The 15925-nt window shown below is 41.4% G+C and overlaps 5 protein-coding genes and 1 non-coding gene across 6 annotated transcripts in view; 1 reads left to right on the top strand and 5 right to left on the bottom strand.

Moving 5' to 3' along the window:
• LOC122692444 (thymosin beta-4-like) overlaps positions 1-15925 on the bottom strand; it is a 567005-nt gene that overhangs the window by 297287 nt on the left and 253793 nt on the right. The gene's annotated exons all lie outside the window — the stretch shown is intronic.
• LOC122692415 (zinc finger protein 345-like) overlaps positions 1-15925 on the top strand; it is a 564572-nt gene that overhangs the window by 338147 nt on the left and 210500 nt on the right. The gene's annotated exons all lie outside the window — the stretch shown is intronic.
• The window catches only part of LOC122692418 (zinc finger protein 501-like), a 147468-nt gene that overhangs the window by 103301 nt on the left and 28242 nt on the right, over positions 1-15925 (bottom strand). The gene's annotated exons all lie outside the window — the stretch shown is intronic.
• The window catches only part of LOC122692448 (zinc finger protein 107-like), a 65444-nt gene continuing 52155 nt past the window's right edge, over positions 2637-15925 (bottom strand). Inside the window, 2 exon segments of the mRNA XM_043900012.1 lie at positions 2637-3719; positions 3722-4956. Coding sequence (XP_043755947.1) covers positions 3672-3719; positions 3722-4956 — 1283 coding nt within the window. The 3' untranslated portion in view covers positions 2637-3671.
• LOC122691422 (zinc finger protein 267-like) lies at positions 5204-13233 on the bottom strand. Its single transcript, XM_043897980.1, has 4 exons — positions 13202-13233; positions 9292-9418; positions 7767-7859; positions 5204-5868 (listed from the first exon to the last, which is right to left on the bottom strand). Exons 1-4 carry the CDS (start codon positions 13214-13216, stop codon positions 5204-5206), a joined length of 900 nt encoding a protein of 299 aa, XP_043753915.1. The 5' UTR covers positions 13217-13233.
• Positions 15381-15453, bottom strand: TRNAG-UCC. Its single transcript has one exon. It is a non-coding gene; the product is annotated as a tRNA-Gly (tRNA).

Below are 15925 nucleotides of genomic sequence, written 5' to 3'. Positions count from 1 at the left end.
CTGTGACACATGAATCATGGGTTAACTTTGATCCTATCTCTCTTTCACCTTGTCCAGACTAGTTTCAAGGAGTTGGGGAGGTGGGTTTGAGCAAGTACACTTAGAGTATATAAAGTTTTCTCAAAAATTGTTCGGGGTCCTTGCTAAGAGGAGACTCTGCCTTGGCCCCGGCGGTGTAATAAACTGCACTCCAATATCTGCATTGTCCTTCTGAGTCAGTTTGTTTCCCAGAACGCATGGCTAGAACAGTAAAATGTGTGGAATGATTGTCAATGAATTTTATGCCTTGAAAGCTTAACATGCAAAAGCTTAAGAACTACATCTGCGCCTATATTCCTGCTCAGTAAATAAGTTCATCAATACCATTTTTGAAATTCTGTACATATCTGTTAAGACAATATTTGCACAAATATAGAGATCAGACGTGGACACAGCAGGAGAAGAAGAGGGGGACCAATTGAAAGGGTACCACTGACATATATACACCACCATGAATAAAATGTTGGAGAAGACTCTTGAGAGTCCCTTGGACTGCAGGGAGATCCAACCAGTCCATCCTAGAGGAAATCAGTCCTGATATTCATTGGAAGGACTGATGTTGAAGCTGAAACCTCAATACTTTTGCCATCTGATGTGAAGAAGTGACTCATTTGAAGAGCCCCTGACGCTGGGAAAGATTGAAAGTGGGAAGAGAAGGGGCCGACAGAGGATGAGGTGGTTGGATGGCATCACTGACTCAATGGACATTAGTTTGAGCAAGCTCCAGGAGTTGGTGATGGAGAGGGACACCTGGCGTGCTGCACTCCATGGGGTCGCAGAGTCAGACACGACTGAGCAACTAAACTGAACTGATGGTTAAAATAGGTAGCTGGTGGGAAGCTGCTGTTTGCCACAGGGAGCTCAGCTTGGTGGTCTGTGCTGAGTAGAGGGGTGAAACGAAGACCACGGGAGGGAGGGGCAAGAGGGAGATTTATGTATACTTACGGCTGATTGACGATGTCATACAACACAAACTAACACAATATTGTAAAGCAATTATATTCCAATAAATATATATATATATGTCTCAAAAGGGAAAAAAAAGCTGAACAGACTCGTCACCCGGTGGTAGAGAATCCATCTGACAGTGCAGGAGACAAGGGCCTCATCCCCGGTCCAGGAATACTCCACATGCTGTGGGGAGACTAACCCTGTGCCCCACAGCTGCTGAGGCTGGGTGGGGCAGCTTGCTCTTTTCCATGGGCAGGAGGCAAAAGAAAGATGCTCACAACCGCTAAAGAATAAGAAATGCAGAACAAAGCTACAGTGATGTATGACCTCATGCCAGTCAGAAGAACAATGAGCAAAAAGCCCACTAATAATATCATAAACGATGAAGGGGTTTGGAGATAAAGGAACCTCCGACATGGCTGGAGGGAATATAAGCTGTGGCAGTCACGTGGGTAGACCATGTGGAAGTTCCTTAAAAACATAACCGACTGACATTTAAGGAAATGAATTCCATGAAAAGTAGACAAAACAGATTAATCAACAAATTGACAAGTTTTATAGTTTTTAGTAAATCAACTGCAATTCAGATATGACCAGTTTTGATCTAGCATTTCTAAATTCTCTAAGTTAAATGTGTAAGAATACACATACACTCACATATTCCTTCTTGGTTTTCTCATTGCTAACATGTGTATTTTCAGATATTTATATCTTGTATTCAATGTGTGTTATATAAATTATATTATGTATATATCTTCAGATATTTATATACTGCATTCAAAGTATGCCAAAGCCATGAGAAAACAGTTCCTTTAAGCCTTACAAGACACATGTGCTAAGATTTATACAGGGTCAGATTTTATACATCTTGGTTTAGAATTTTCGCATCATGGCTTTTGATTATTCTTTTTGTGACTTTGTTAAACTTCCATTTGCTTAAATGTGCCCCTGAAAAGTTTTAGCTAACAGAAGAACAAAGGACAATTGCACCAGGTGAGTTTATGACTCTAGGTCCTCAGAGAATTCACAGCAAGCCTTGAGGGCCCCTGAGGAAGGTCAAGGCTAGAACCAGGCAGAGAAAATTCCAGTACTTGGGGTTCAGACGTGACCCTGGGTGAAGTGCTGTGGGCCCCACAGGCTGAGTGTGGAGGGGTCCATTCAAAGAAAGACAAGCAGCATTCTGGTGAGGTCTGAGTGTATCACTGAAGGGGGGGCCTGTGCAGTAGACCCTGGGGTTCAGCAAGACTGTTGGTCCGAAGGAAGGGGTCATCTAGTACAGGTGCTCACAGGACTGGTTGGTGTGAGTTCAAGGACCTGCAGGCTGTCTGCTCCCCAGACAGACGCTGAGGCAGCAACTGCATCGAGCAGTTCAGGGGAGCATTCAACAGCACTCTGTATGATCCTTCTTATTAGAACCACCACGATGTCCAAGTAGATAAAAATGGGAGTGGAGATACAACATAGAAATGGTGGGAAATATATGAAGTTATGAGAGATTTAACGGCAGTAAGGAACTAATTTCTACAGATGTCATCCCCCTGTCCTTCAAATACTTTATCATTAGGTTACCTTTCCTGCAACCTGAAATAGGTGGGAGAGGTTAATGCTGGTGGTGCATTAATTCTTCATTCATTCCACATCAATTGTAACACTGAAAAACCATTCACTTTTATTAATTAACATACATTAATTTTACACAGATGGAATAAAACCTTTTACAATTGTTTTTTGATCCTTGATTAAAATACATATTACAAGCTTCTAAAAACTTTCCTGTTTCTCTGATGAAAGGATCTGAGAATGTAATGTATATGATTTACAAAATGGAGGCTAATTTAGTAAACATGGATGGACATTAATTATATTAATATGACTTTTCCAGAAAGAGTTTTCTGTACTTACATCAGATAGAAGAGAAGGTGTCCCTACTTCAAGCCTGCCAGATAATATGCATGATTTCTCTATATTGCTGTTATCAAAATACCTTAGATTTTCATGAACTATCTTTGTTTTATGATTAAAAAGCAACTGACATAATTATTGAAAACTTAGAGCAAACTTCTGTCTTACTTTGAATTCTTTCCTGAACAGTTACATCATGGTGACCACTGAGGTGTTTGACATCAGTGAGAAATACCTCCATTCAGAGCTTTAGTGTGTATATAACATGACTATGTTCTTAATCTTATAAATTGGAGAATAAATGTAAATGATTCCCACTTAATATAGAAGGGCTTCTCTTACCATTTGGCAACAACCATCAACAACGTAAGTTCATATATACAATAGAAACAAATCACAAAATGTAGTAATTTCAGAATTGAATTACATTCGTTTTGGTTCCTTAATAATCTCAAATAACGTTAACATAAACAGGGATACATTAATAATAATTATACCTCTGCAAATATCCACCCCTTCATCTTGTGATCCATACTAACATATCAATTTTGTATGTGTTTTACTTATGGAATACTTGCTACAGTGTTTCTGCTGAGAGTAATTCAACAAAAGTGGTACTAATGACATGCTTTCTAGGATGAATTCTCTGGTATTGAGTTACATTTGATGTTTGATTAAGCAGTTTTCTACATTTTTCTATTTCATTCATGTATCTTTCCAAAGAAAACACTCATTTTTTCAAAACTGTATATTGAGGACAAACTTTTTTTTTTTTTTAATCACCGATTCATTTCTAGGCTTTCTCGGCAGTATGAATTCTCTGATTGTGAGTGAGGTGATGGCTGTGAGGAAATCCTTTGCCACATTCCTTACATTTCTAACATTTCTCTGCAGCATGAACTCTCTGATGTCGAGAAAGACCTGAACTCTGGGAAAAGGCTTTGCCACAGTCCGTACATTTATAAGGTCTCTCCCCAGTATGGATTCGTTGATGTTGAGTAAGAAATGAATAATGGTTAAAGGCTTTGCCACATTCTGTACATTTATAAGGTCTTTCCCCGGTATGGATTCGCTGATGTTGAGTTAAATTTGAACTCTGCTTAAAAGCCTTGCCACATGCTGTACATTTATAAGGTCTCTCCCCACTATGGATTCGTTGATGTCGAGTGAGAAAAGAATAACGGATAAAGGCTTTGCCACATGCTGTACATTTATGAGGTCTCTCCCCAGTATGGATTCGTTGATGTTGAGTTAAAGTTGAACTCTGGTTAAAAGCCTTGCCACATGCTGCACATTTATAAGGTGTCTCCCCAGTATGAATTTGTTGATGTCGAGTAAGAAGTGAATAATTGATAAAGGCTTTGCCACATTCTGCACATTTATAAGGTGTCTCCCCAGTATGGATTCGTTGATGTTGAGTAAGAAGTGAATAATTGATAAAGGCTTTGCCACATGCTGTACATTTATATGGTCTCTCCCCAGTATGGATTCGCAGATGTGGAGTTAAAGCTGAACTTTGCTTAAAAGCCTTGCCACATGCTGTACATTTATAAGGTCTCTCCCCAGTATGGGTTCGCTGATGTTGAGTTAAACTTGAAATCTGGTTAAACGCCTTGCCACATGCTGTACATTTATAAGGTCTCTCCCCAGTATGGATTCGCTGATGTTGAGTTAAAGTTGAACTCTTCTTAAAAGCCTTCCCACATGCTGTACATTTATAAGTTCTCTCCCTGGTATGAATTTGCTGATGTTGAGTAACACATGAACAGCAGTTAAAGCCTTTGCCACATTCTGTACATTCGTATGGTTTCTGCCCAGTATGGATTCGCAGATGTTCAGTTAAATATGAACTCTGATTAAAGGTTTGGCCACATGTTGAACATTTGAAATCTTTCCTTCCTGTATGAATTTTCCTATGTCTACTTAGATTTGGTGAGTTACTAAAGACTTTTCCACATGTATTACACTTGCAGTGTTTCTGCTTACTCTGAATATTCTGCTGTTGAATAAGTTTTGAAGACTGGTTAAAAACTTTACCATAATCATAACAATTATAAGTCTTCTCTCCAACATCAATACTCTTATAAGTATTAATAGTAAGATTTGAGCTTTGATAAAATATATCCCTACACTTATTATGTTCAGAATTCTCATCTGAAAATTGATGTCCCTGTTCTTTCACTATATATGAAACTTGGTCAACATTATGCCCAGTTTCATTGCATGAAGAGCTTCTCATTCCATCATGCATACTCTTGTAATTATTGGGGGTAGAGCTCCTGCTTAAGGCATTACTCATTTTGTTACACTTCTAAAGTTGTTCAACACTAATTATACCTCTATATGTATTGAACAATGATGGCTGAGTAAGGTCTCTCCCATTATTATCACCATTACAGATTTTGGAACAAGGAGACAGTAGTTCCTGGTTGAAGAACAAGAAATCCTTGTTAAAGGATCCCTCAAATTGATTGTATTGGGAATTTCCCCCCTCATGTTTAAGTTTCTGGTTTCCAGACATGTTTGAATGTATATTTAATAGACAGCTATGCTCAGAGTATAGGTTTGAATGAGCATTTGCAGTAGAGACTAGATGACCTTCCAGATTTTCCACATTTCCCTTCAGAGAACATGTATGTTTCAAGAGATGATGAGGATCTTTGCTGACAAATATACGCTTAACTTCAAATGTTGATGACTGAAATTCATCATCTGAAATTGGTTTTTCCTTATTTGATTCACATCCTTGATTTCTTTTGGCGGAAATGTTTACTTTATGGGAAACTGTACCAACTTGGTTGTGTCCATCATAACATGCTCTCCGCTCTTTATATGCCCTCATAGATTCCCAGTCCTTGGTTAAATGTAAATTTCTAAGGTGAAATCTTTCATATATTCCTAGCTTTGCCGTTGGGAGTAAATCTTCTAAGCCTGGCTTTTGGGTCCTCAAACCCTGGGTGTCGTGAGAAGACACAGCTGAAAGATACCAAATAATAAGTAATTCTACTTACTATTCTTGGGGAATAGAGTTTACAATTTACTTAAAATTGGCATACACTTGGCTAGATTAAGCCTAAGACCGAGATAGAAGGAGTTAAGATGGCAGAGGATTCGGAAGACGTGGAGAATACCCATGGTTCAGGTGGGGCCAAGATCAATGCCAACACAGGGTCACACGAGAGCTCGCACAGCACATGAAAGATGACATGCAGAGCACTCTCCGAGCAGAACATCCTCAGAGGAGCAACACTCAGTGGCTTCCCTCCCAGTGGGTGTGCTCCAGTCCCACTAGATCAGAAGCACCACAGATCAGAGCAGAGCTCATTTCAGATCTGGGGTCTCTGCTCCACTAATCAGGAAGCAGACCCCCCACAGACAGTGACAGCCACAGAGGAAAGGCGAAGGGGCCCTCAGGATCCGGGCAGGCTCTGGTCAGAATAGTAACAATCAACCCCCTCTCAAGGGCATAAGGGCACAAGTCTCTGGACCACCTCACCCACCAGGGAGCAGACACCAGAGCAAGAGGAACTAGGATCTGCAGCCTGCAGAAGAGAGACCACAAACACAGAACATTGGACAACATGAGATGACAGAGGAGTATGGTGCAGAGGAGAAGTCAAGATAGAAACCTACAGGAACAATGAAGCGAGGAGCAGTTGAGCAGTGTCATGAGTAATTTTTGCTTGAAGTAATCAAATTTACAGACAAAACATTTTCACAAATGCTAATGCCTACTTATTATTTAACCCACTTACCACTCATGTTGTTATCGGAGCATGTTCTAATAGAGTCTAAAATAGTAAATGATATTGACCTAGAACTAATCAGAAATAGACGGCATAAATGATAAAGTCCTGGGATGTTTCATAAAAAACAAGATAGATTTAATAAGCTAAGAGTTCTTAACAAATCAAATGAGAAGTGAGACTTGAAAAATATGGTGAGAACACAGGGAACTCTACTCAATGCTCTGTGGTGACCTAGATGGGAAGGAAATCTAATCAAGAAAGGAAATGTGTATGTGTATCACTTATTCTTTCTGTATAGCAAAACTAACATAACATTGGAAAATAGCATTTTTGGAACAGAAAAATTTCTTCTTAAAGATTTCTCTATATAATCTATAAGCTTAATAGTGAAGAACAATCAGAAAAAAGCACTGTGGGAAATGTTCTAAACTCCCACGTCAATAATTTCTTTAAAAAGTCTGTGAGTTAAATAAATATATTAAAGCATTTTAGCATTAATGAATTGGGACAAATATACTTAACACATTTAATGTTAGTTCATATAAAAAAAGAGAATCTTTAACATAAAATTCAGATTTGCATTCTCTCATTTCAATGAGGTGTCTTATGCAGTGAAGAAAGAATTTGACTATGAAATTTCTAAGGTCATATGTGTAGTTTCCAGTAGACTGGAAATTATATGGTAGAATTCAAAAAACATCTGTCCCCAGTATTCCTACAAGTTTGGCAATTTTTTCACAGCTCCACCCACACACTTCTGAGTAGGGACAGAATCAGCACTTTTAAAAGGGCTTAATATAGTTACTCAGAAATATGCAGATTTTCTAAAACCGCCCCAAAATGGATGAGTTATCAGGTCATAGAGGTTGTTCCAGGCCAAGACAAGTATTTTGGTTCTAACTGTAAATATGAAAATTAATCACTGGAGAAAAATACACAAATGATGAAAAGAATCAGGAATGGGTCAGGAGATGACGCTCTATGACAGTGACAGAAATAAACCTAGGCTAATCCAAAATCATCTCCACTGAAGCAGATCTTCTCAAACCACACGACAAAATATGACTTCCTCCCCAATGCTTGTTCGTCTCACCTGACTTATCTGCTTCATCCATAGACACATACCTGGGTGTATGGCTGTCTCCATTCTCCTTACATCCCAGGGATCCTTCATTTGCTCCAGAAACGTGACCAGGCCCGGCTTAGAGACCACTAGACCTGTTCATCAGAAAAAGGAATATGTGTTTTCTGAGATATTCATCAATTTCCAATCCAATATGTATTCAGGTGAGAGAGAAGTCAAGGTAGAAAGTTAAAATAGCATTAAGAAAAAGAATTTCACCAAATAGTTTTTTGGAAGCATCTTTAAAAGACAAATGCATCAGAATCAGATTCTGATATTATGCTCAAGTACTACTAAGGCAAAAGCAGTTAGTGGAATTCCGGTTTTAAGAGGAGAGTGGCACTATTTGATACCACAGAACTTACAGAATTACCACCTAAATGGTAAACCTAAAATGAAGTATACAAAGGTCAAGAAGCAACAGATGGAATCGTACATGGAACAGTTGACTGGTTGCAGATTGGGAAAGGAGTACATCAAGACCGTACATTGACACCCTGCTTATTTAATTTCTATGCAGAGTACATCTTGTGAAATGCTGGGCTGGATGAATCACACCCTGGAATCAAGATTACCAGGAGAGATATCAACAACCTCAGATAGACACATGATATCACTCTAATGGCAGAACTTGAAGAGGAACTAAAAAGCCTCTTGATGGGGGTGAAAGAGGAGAGTGAAAAAGCTGGCTTAAAACTCAACATTCAGAAAACTAAGATCATGGCATCCAGTCTCATCACTTCATGGCAAATAGATAGGGGAAAAGTGACAGATTTAATTTTGGGATGGGGCGGGGGCTCCAAAATTACTGCAGATGGTGACTGCAGCCATGAAATTAAAAGATGCTTGCCTTTTGGAAGAAAAGCTATGAGAAAGACAGCATATTAAAAGCAGAGACATCACTTTGCCAACAAAGGTCAAAGGTATGGTTTTTTCAATAGTCATGTATGGATGTGGTATTTGGAACATAAAGAAGGCTGAGCATCAAAGAATTGATGCCTTCGAACTGTGGTGCTGGAGAAGACTCTTGAGAGTCCCTTGGTCAGCAAGGAGATCACACCAGTCAATTCTAAAGAAATCAACCCTGAATATTCATTGGAAGGACTGATGCTGAAGCTCCAATACTTCGGCCACCTGATGCGAAGAGCCAATTCATTGGAAAAGACCCTGATGCTGGGAAAGATTGAGTACAGGGGAAGGGAGTGGCAGAAGATGAGATGATTGAATAGCATTATTGACTCAGTGGATATGAATGTGAGCAAACTCTGGGAGTTAAAGAAGGCTAGGGAAGCCTGGCTTACTGCATTCCACAGGATCGCAAAGAGTTGGACATGACTTAGCGACTGAAGAACAAGAAGGCAGGTTATATCAAGAAAGAAGGTTACTTTCCCCTAGAAAGTAGGAATCTTAACCTCTACTGGACAAAGCAGAAAATTCCAGGAGACATTCTAGAATGAATGAACCAAAACCCTGAGATTTTTGGAATTTTGGGGTTTTTGAGGGATTGTATAAGCGAGTGATCCTCACCCAAGCAGGCCAGATTCCCGTAGTTCTCTAACATCACGTCCCTGTACAATTCCCGCTGACCGAGGTCCAGGCATTCCCACTCCTCTTGAGTGAAATCTATGGTCACATCCTGGAATGTCAGCAGCCCCTGAAATATAAAGGACATGAGCCACGTGGACCTGGGAAGACTTCCTAATGTGACCCAAGATGAAACCAGCAAGAGAAATGGTTTTGATTTAGGAGAATGTCTGGTGTTACACAGGAATATAATTTTTATACTGCTGTATTTTCCACAGTATTTCTAACCCCAGGAAAAGAGAATGAGATATGATCCACAGACCACTATAGAAACTATTCTGATCTGGAAGAGAAATTATAAAACAATCCCATCAACACTGACTTATCTATTTTTGAGAGTTGTACTCCTGTGACCCAGGATAAACTGTCCATCAAGAAAAGCATGTTAGTCACTCAGTCATGTCTGATTCTTTCCGACCCCATGGACTGTAGCATGCCAGGCTTCTCTGTCCATGTGATTTTTCAGGCAAGAATACTGCAGTGAGTTGCCATTTCCTTCTCCATGGGAATCTTCCCCACCAGGGGATCGGACCCGGGTCTCCCACATTGCAGGCTGATTCTTCACCATCTGAGCTACCAGGGAAGCCCCCTATCAAGGAAACAGGAAATATTTTTAAAAAGCATGCTCTGATCTAAGAGTTCTGGAGTGGGGCCAATGTGCCACATTTTTAACAAGCTTATTTTAACTAGTAATGTTCAAAATTCTGACACATGAATGACCGTTCTGAAAAGCAAAGAGGTTGACCAGTAAGGTAAGAACTTATACTTAACATTGAATTTTAAGTGTTTTACGAAATTGACAGGTCTGACAGAATAGTACCCATAGCAGCAATCATCCTTTCAACTATTTAGTATATACTATATGTCTTTCTAAAAGTTTTTACAGGGTCTTGAATGCATCACATAAATAATATAAAATCAACTACATTGTTGTTCCACCGTTTTGCAAATATTTTAACAAACATTCATTAAATGACAGATCTTGAATTTGCTTCAGTTTATCTGAACTAAAATTTAACTAGTAAAACACAATTACCCATGGACAACACTAAAGAAAGTGTATATGAGTTTTTCTAGGGTCTTCCCTGGTGGTCTTAGCTCCCAAGTCAGGAGGCTGGGTTCAGTCCCTTGTCAGAGAACTAGATGCCACACCCACAGCTAAAGTTTGCCTGCTGCAACAAAGTCTCCCACATGGCTCCAAGATTCTGTAGGCTACAACCAAGACAAAACTCAGGCAAACATAAATACGTGTATTTTTTAAGAAGAACTTTATATAACTGGGGAGAATACCAAAACAAGAAAAAGAGAAACATTTTCATGCATACAGACATATATATTAAAATGAGACTATATACTTACAAAGAGTATTAAGGAGAAGCTAACATTCAGAAAACTAAGATGATGGCATCCGGTCCCATCACTTCATGGCAAATAGATGGGGAAAGAGTGGAAACACTGGCTGACTTTTTTTGGGGGGCTCCAAAATCACTGCAGATGGTGACTGCAGCCACGAAATTAAAAGATGCTTACTCCTTGCAAGGAAAGTTATGACCAACCTAGGCAGCATATTAAAAAGCAGAAACATTACTTTGTCCACAAAGGTCCGTCTAGTCAAGGCTATGAATTTTCCAGTAGTCATGTATGGATGTGAGAGTTGGACTATAAAAAAAGCTGAGCAGAGAAGAATTGCTGCTTTTGAAATGTGGTGTTGGAGGACTCTTGAGAGTCCCTTGGACTGCAAGGAGATGCAATCAGTCCATCCTAAAGGAAATCAGTCTGGATGTTCATTGGAAGGAAGGATGTTCAAGCTGAAACTCCAATATTTTGGCCATCTGATGTGAAAAACTGACTCATCTGAAAAGACCCTGATGCTGGGAAAGATTGAAGGGAGGAGGAGAAGGGGACGACAGAGGATGAGATGGTTAGATGGCATCACTGACTCAATGGACATGAGTTTGGGTAAAGTCCAGGAGTTGGTGATGGACAGGGAGACCTGGAGTGCTGCGGTTCATGGGGTCGCAAAGAGTCAGACACTAATGAGCGACTGAAATGAACTGATTCATGTTCAGTTCAGTTCAGTTCAGCAGAGTTCATTCATATTCATGTCAATAAAATCGATATTCATGTCAATAAAATCAGTTCATGTTCAGTTAATCGAGATTCTTTTTAATGGGTTAAAATATATACATCTGCTTGTGGATGATATTCTTTGTATATTTTAAATACACAAGGGTGCAGACATATACAATAGTATGAGATAAATTAGAGCTCTTGGTTCTGAAACTTTAATTTCTTGAAAAACTGGATCATTTTATTGAGCTGTATCTTAGACATTCAACACAGGTGAAAACAGACTAGCACCAATAGGATTCTTGCAAATATTTTTATAAAAAAATGCAAAAATGTGAGTAAGACTTTGTCTGTGATATGAGCGTGGAGTGTACTGGAAACATCACACTTGGGCTTGAGTGATGAAAACTCCCACTCCCAAAACCCAGTATCTATCATCAACACAGTGAGTGTTCATTTTCCAAAGCAAAGAGAAACCAAGAAGATGTGGAGTTTCTCCATTAACTGTGAGGGTTTTCACATGTTCCTCATTCCATTTTTCCACAGCCTTGTTTAAAGACAGAGGGAAAGAAAAACGAACTCTATAGCCTGATAATCTCAGAGAAATCACCAGAGCCAGTGGACATCATCTGTCATGGTGTAAATGCACGGCAGATGCACTATCAGAACCTGGGCATTTCGGAAAAAATAAGGAATTTATAACTTGAAGTGACATAAAAAATATCAGTGTTATGCAAAATTCATTTCATATATACTTCCTCTGTTTTGTATCCTAACAATGTTGTCACGCGAGTGTATGTTCCTGGGTTCTTTGTCTCATCACAACGAAAATTTGGAGTTACGGACATTAAAGCCCCTTGGCGGGTCACAGCTCTCGGAGGACAGACCATGTTATAGCTCTTAAATAAATCAGTGTTACAGCTCTATTCATTTAGATAATAGCCGGAAAATCCATCTTCGAGTTGTGAGGACAGGTCGATCCAAAGACACGAAGAGAAGATCGCCCCATCGCGCGGGAGAGAGAGAGAGAGAGAAAAGGAAGAGGGCTTTGGCTCCTGTTTTTATCTGTTTCTCTGCCCCTGGGCCTGTCTTATGTAAATCGGGCCTAGGCAGGCGGGTTGTTTGTTTTACCTGAGGTTTTCATTCCAGTCCTCGGACCTTCCTTTGTTCTATTTTCGCGGGCTTCCCCTTCCAGGTCTTTTAGCCACTGCCATTTTGGACTCTTTTTCCCTATTCTAACTACCTAACAATGTGTTTCACTACTAAGTCTTAGCATTACAGAGGACAGTATCTCCTAGTTTTCTTTTTATTTCTGAGCATTTTCTGAAAAATTCTGGATCACTGAGTTTATTCAATATATAAGGGCATTTTCTAACTCCTAAAGAGCTGAAATTGCATCCATATGTAAACTCATTATGGCATTTCCCCTAGTTCCCTAAGATCCCAACACCGAACCACATCCCAGTGCGAATCTCGGATACTAGTGCCTCTCACAAAGGGAATATATTCACCAGTTGAAAGTCGCTAATTCATGTTGAGAATTCATCATGCTCCATAGAAAGCCAGGATACAGACAAGACAGACAAGATTCTGGGACTCAAGGAAGAAGTGGTCTAAAGAGCCAGGCTTCACTATGATAAGAAGAAAAGGAAAAAATAGAAGTTGATAACAAACACCCAGGCAGAAAAGTTAGAAGCAGAGAACTAAAGGTGTGCAGGTTCTCAGTCCAGGCATTTCAGGAAGAAAAGCAGACACAGCCCCACACCCGGGACAGGACACGTACCTGAGAAGCTGCCATTTCCTCCTCTTCTTCCTCCTGCTCTGCGTCTTCTCTGGGGATGTTACATCGAAAACTCACATCTGCACTTGAGAAAATACCTTCAAAGGCATCCATGCAGCTGTTTAACCTGCAACTGCTGCAGGGAAACAGAAGAAGTTTTCCTGTTTCCCTCACCCTTTTCTGAGCTCCTTTCGACTTTCAGTGTTCCCAATCTGTAGTGGGGAATCAAGACTAACCTGATAATGCTAATCACATCCTGGTGCTCTACACTATTTGCAGATCGTCCGGGCTAGTTCTTCTCCTTCGTTTTCGAGTTACAGAGAACAGTTCACGAGAGACAGTGGACCCTACTTCTGGACTAACTGACCCACCCTAGGAGGGCTGTGAAAGAAATGTAAGAGGAAGACCCGCATTCAGAGCCCTGAGGGGAAAGCTCACACCTGAGACCTCAGGAAGGGAGGGTTTAGGGAGGGAACTTCTAGAAACAAAGAAGGTCAACCTGATTCCCTGGGGAGGGGCTCTTTCTAGGATGGGTGTGGTGGTCCGTAGCCTGCCTGTACCCTTGGGGGCTGAGAGGGGAGAGGTGAGTGTTTGGTCAGAATCACCTGGGGGTCTTGGGTTCCTGCCAGGCTCTACTTGCAGAATTCTTCCCAAAGATCTCCCCTGTCCTTAGTTTTTTTTCACCCGCCTCTGCAGCCTGGGGACACAGGTTTTCACAAAATGATTTGCTTTTTGTGACCACCTCTCTGCAGGCGTGGCAGCTCCAACTTCAGAGACCAGGAGCCTGGAAGCATTTCCATCCCCGCTTTCTTGGAAAAGAAACCAGGGGCAGTAGGAGGCCTGGCATGTTGCAGTCCAGGGCGACTGAGCGACTGAACTGAACTGAACTGAGCAGGACACGCTAGGTTCACAGTGAGTATGGGCTGAGCCAAATGCCTCTGAAAACGATGCCCTAAATGCTATCTGATGACCAACCAAGGAAGTAATGATCGATGTTGTCATAAGTTACATCACACATGAATTAGCACCTGAGAATGTTGTTGCTCTACTTCCTGTGTGTGTTTTTCTAGGTTTTATGAATCAACTGCTACAGTTCATTCTCTGCTCCATTTAGAGAGCTCTATTTTCCCACATCTTTAAAGTACAATTGAAGAAGGAATTCATAGGGCCTGGACTCCATCTCAGGCCTGTCTGTGCTGATCGTGCGTGGCCACCTCTCCAGTGGACTCTGAACTCTGTGCTTAGCGCCTGTGGGAATGATAATGGAAGGATAAGACCCCCCTCTGGACAGGGGAATCTTGAAGAAGAGAAAACAGACGCTAATCACCCCTGCCTCCGGACACTATCTATCACAATGTAAGCACAGGCTTATCGGTTATTAACTATTTGGAATGTAACTGCGGGCTTATTGATTATTGACTGTTTGAACACATAACACGTGAATGATGGGGTTACTGTAGTTGTATTTACCCTTCCTTTGTTTATGTAAGTCTCAAGGGAATTGGGGTAGTGGGTTTGGACACGTACACATGGGGTATAAAAGATTTTCACAAATGCTGGACGGGGTCCTTGGCTAAGAGGAGACTCTGCCTTGGGCCCGCCGCCGTAATAAACTGCACTCCACTATCTGCATTGTCCTTCTGAGTGAGTCTGTTTCCCTGAAAGCGTGGCTATAACATTTGGTGCATTGGCCGGGAAACTCCTCACTTTGAGGAGACAGGTCTCATTTGAGGCCACCCCGAGGCTTTGTAGCTTGAATCTCCTAGAGGGGGGAAGGCGCCTCGCCCCTCTGGAAGTATTCAGCCTTTCAAAGCCCGGTTTCTTCGCTTTGGCAGGTAGTGAATGGCAGCAGGGAACTGAGCGCTCAGGTGAGGATGAGCCCACCCAGCAGGGTGGAAGAGGGGGCCTGATCACCCCCCTGGAGGGACCAGAAGGGAGCCGCATAGGAAACTGGTTTGGGTTGGTGACAATAGCTGCTCGGCACTCAGGCCGACGGCCGTGCCAGGGATGAAGAGAGGGACTTAGGGTTTAAGAAGGCCAGTCAGGAGGTGTGTCCACGCCGTCCTAGGGAACGTGCCGAGCTGTCGCCACAGGTTTTTCTTTTTCTTTTCTTTTTTTTTTAATATATATTTATTTATTTATTTGACTGCATGAGGTCTTAGTTACAGCACATGGGATCTTGTTCCCTGACCAGGGTTTGAACCCGGGCCCCCTGCATTGGAAGCACAGAGTCTTAGCCACTGAACCACCAGGGAAGTCCCAGGTTTTTCTTTTTTTTACAAAGAGGATATTGATTTCTGCATGCTCGTATTCTGCCCTCCCCCAGGAGGTACCCATCTGCTGTGTGACCCATCATCTCCCCTGCCAGTGGAGACAGGTAAATTGGCTTCTCGGGAAGGCCCTGGGACGTGGGAATCCAGAGGTAAGAAAATGGGAGGAAGGCCACTGTATTGGAGAATATGATTAAGAATTTTAAGAAAGGATTCGATGGAGACTATGGGAAGAAAATGACACCCGGCCGGCTGCGTACCCTTTGTGAAGTCGAATGGCCTTCAGTGGGAGTTGGCTGGCCACCAGAGGGAACTATGGACTTAAATCTCATAAAGGCAGTCTATGCTATAGTTACGGGAAAGCCCGGACACCCTGATCAGTTCCCGTACATAGACTCTTGGCTGGGAATAGCCCAAGACCCCCCCAAATGGGCCCGTTTTTATGCTCATGGCGGGG

The sequence above is a fragment of the Cervus elaphus genome, chromosome 4 (assembly GCF_910594005.1).
Source record: "Cervus elaphus chromosome 4, mCerEla1.1, whole genome shotgun sequence".
In the NCBI taxonomy this organism is placed as follows: domain Eukaryota; kingdom Metazoa; phylum Chordata; class Mammalia; order Artiodactyla; family Cervidae; genus Cervus; species Cervus elaphus.
This window is presented reverse-complemented; position numbering and strand designations above follow the sequence as displayed.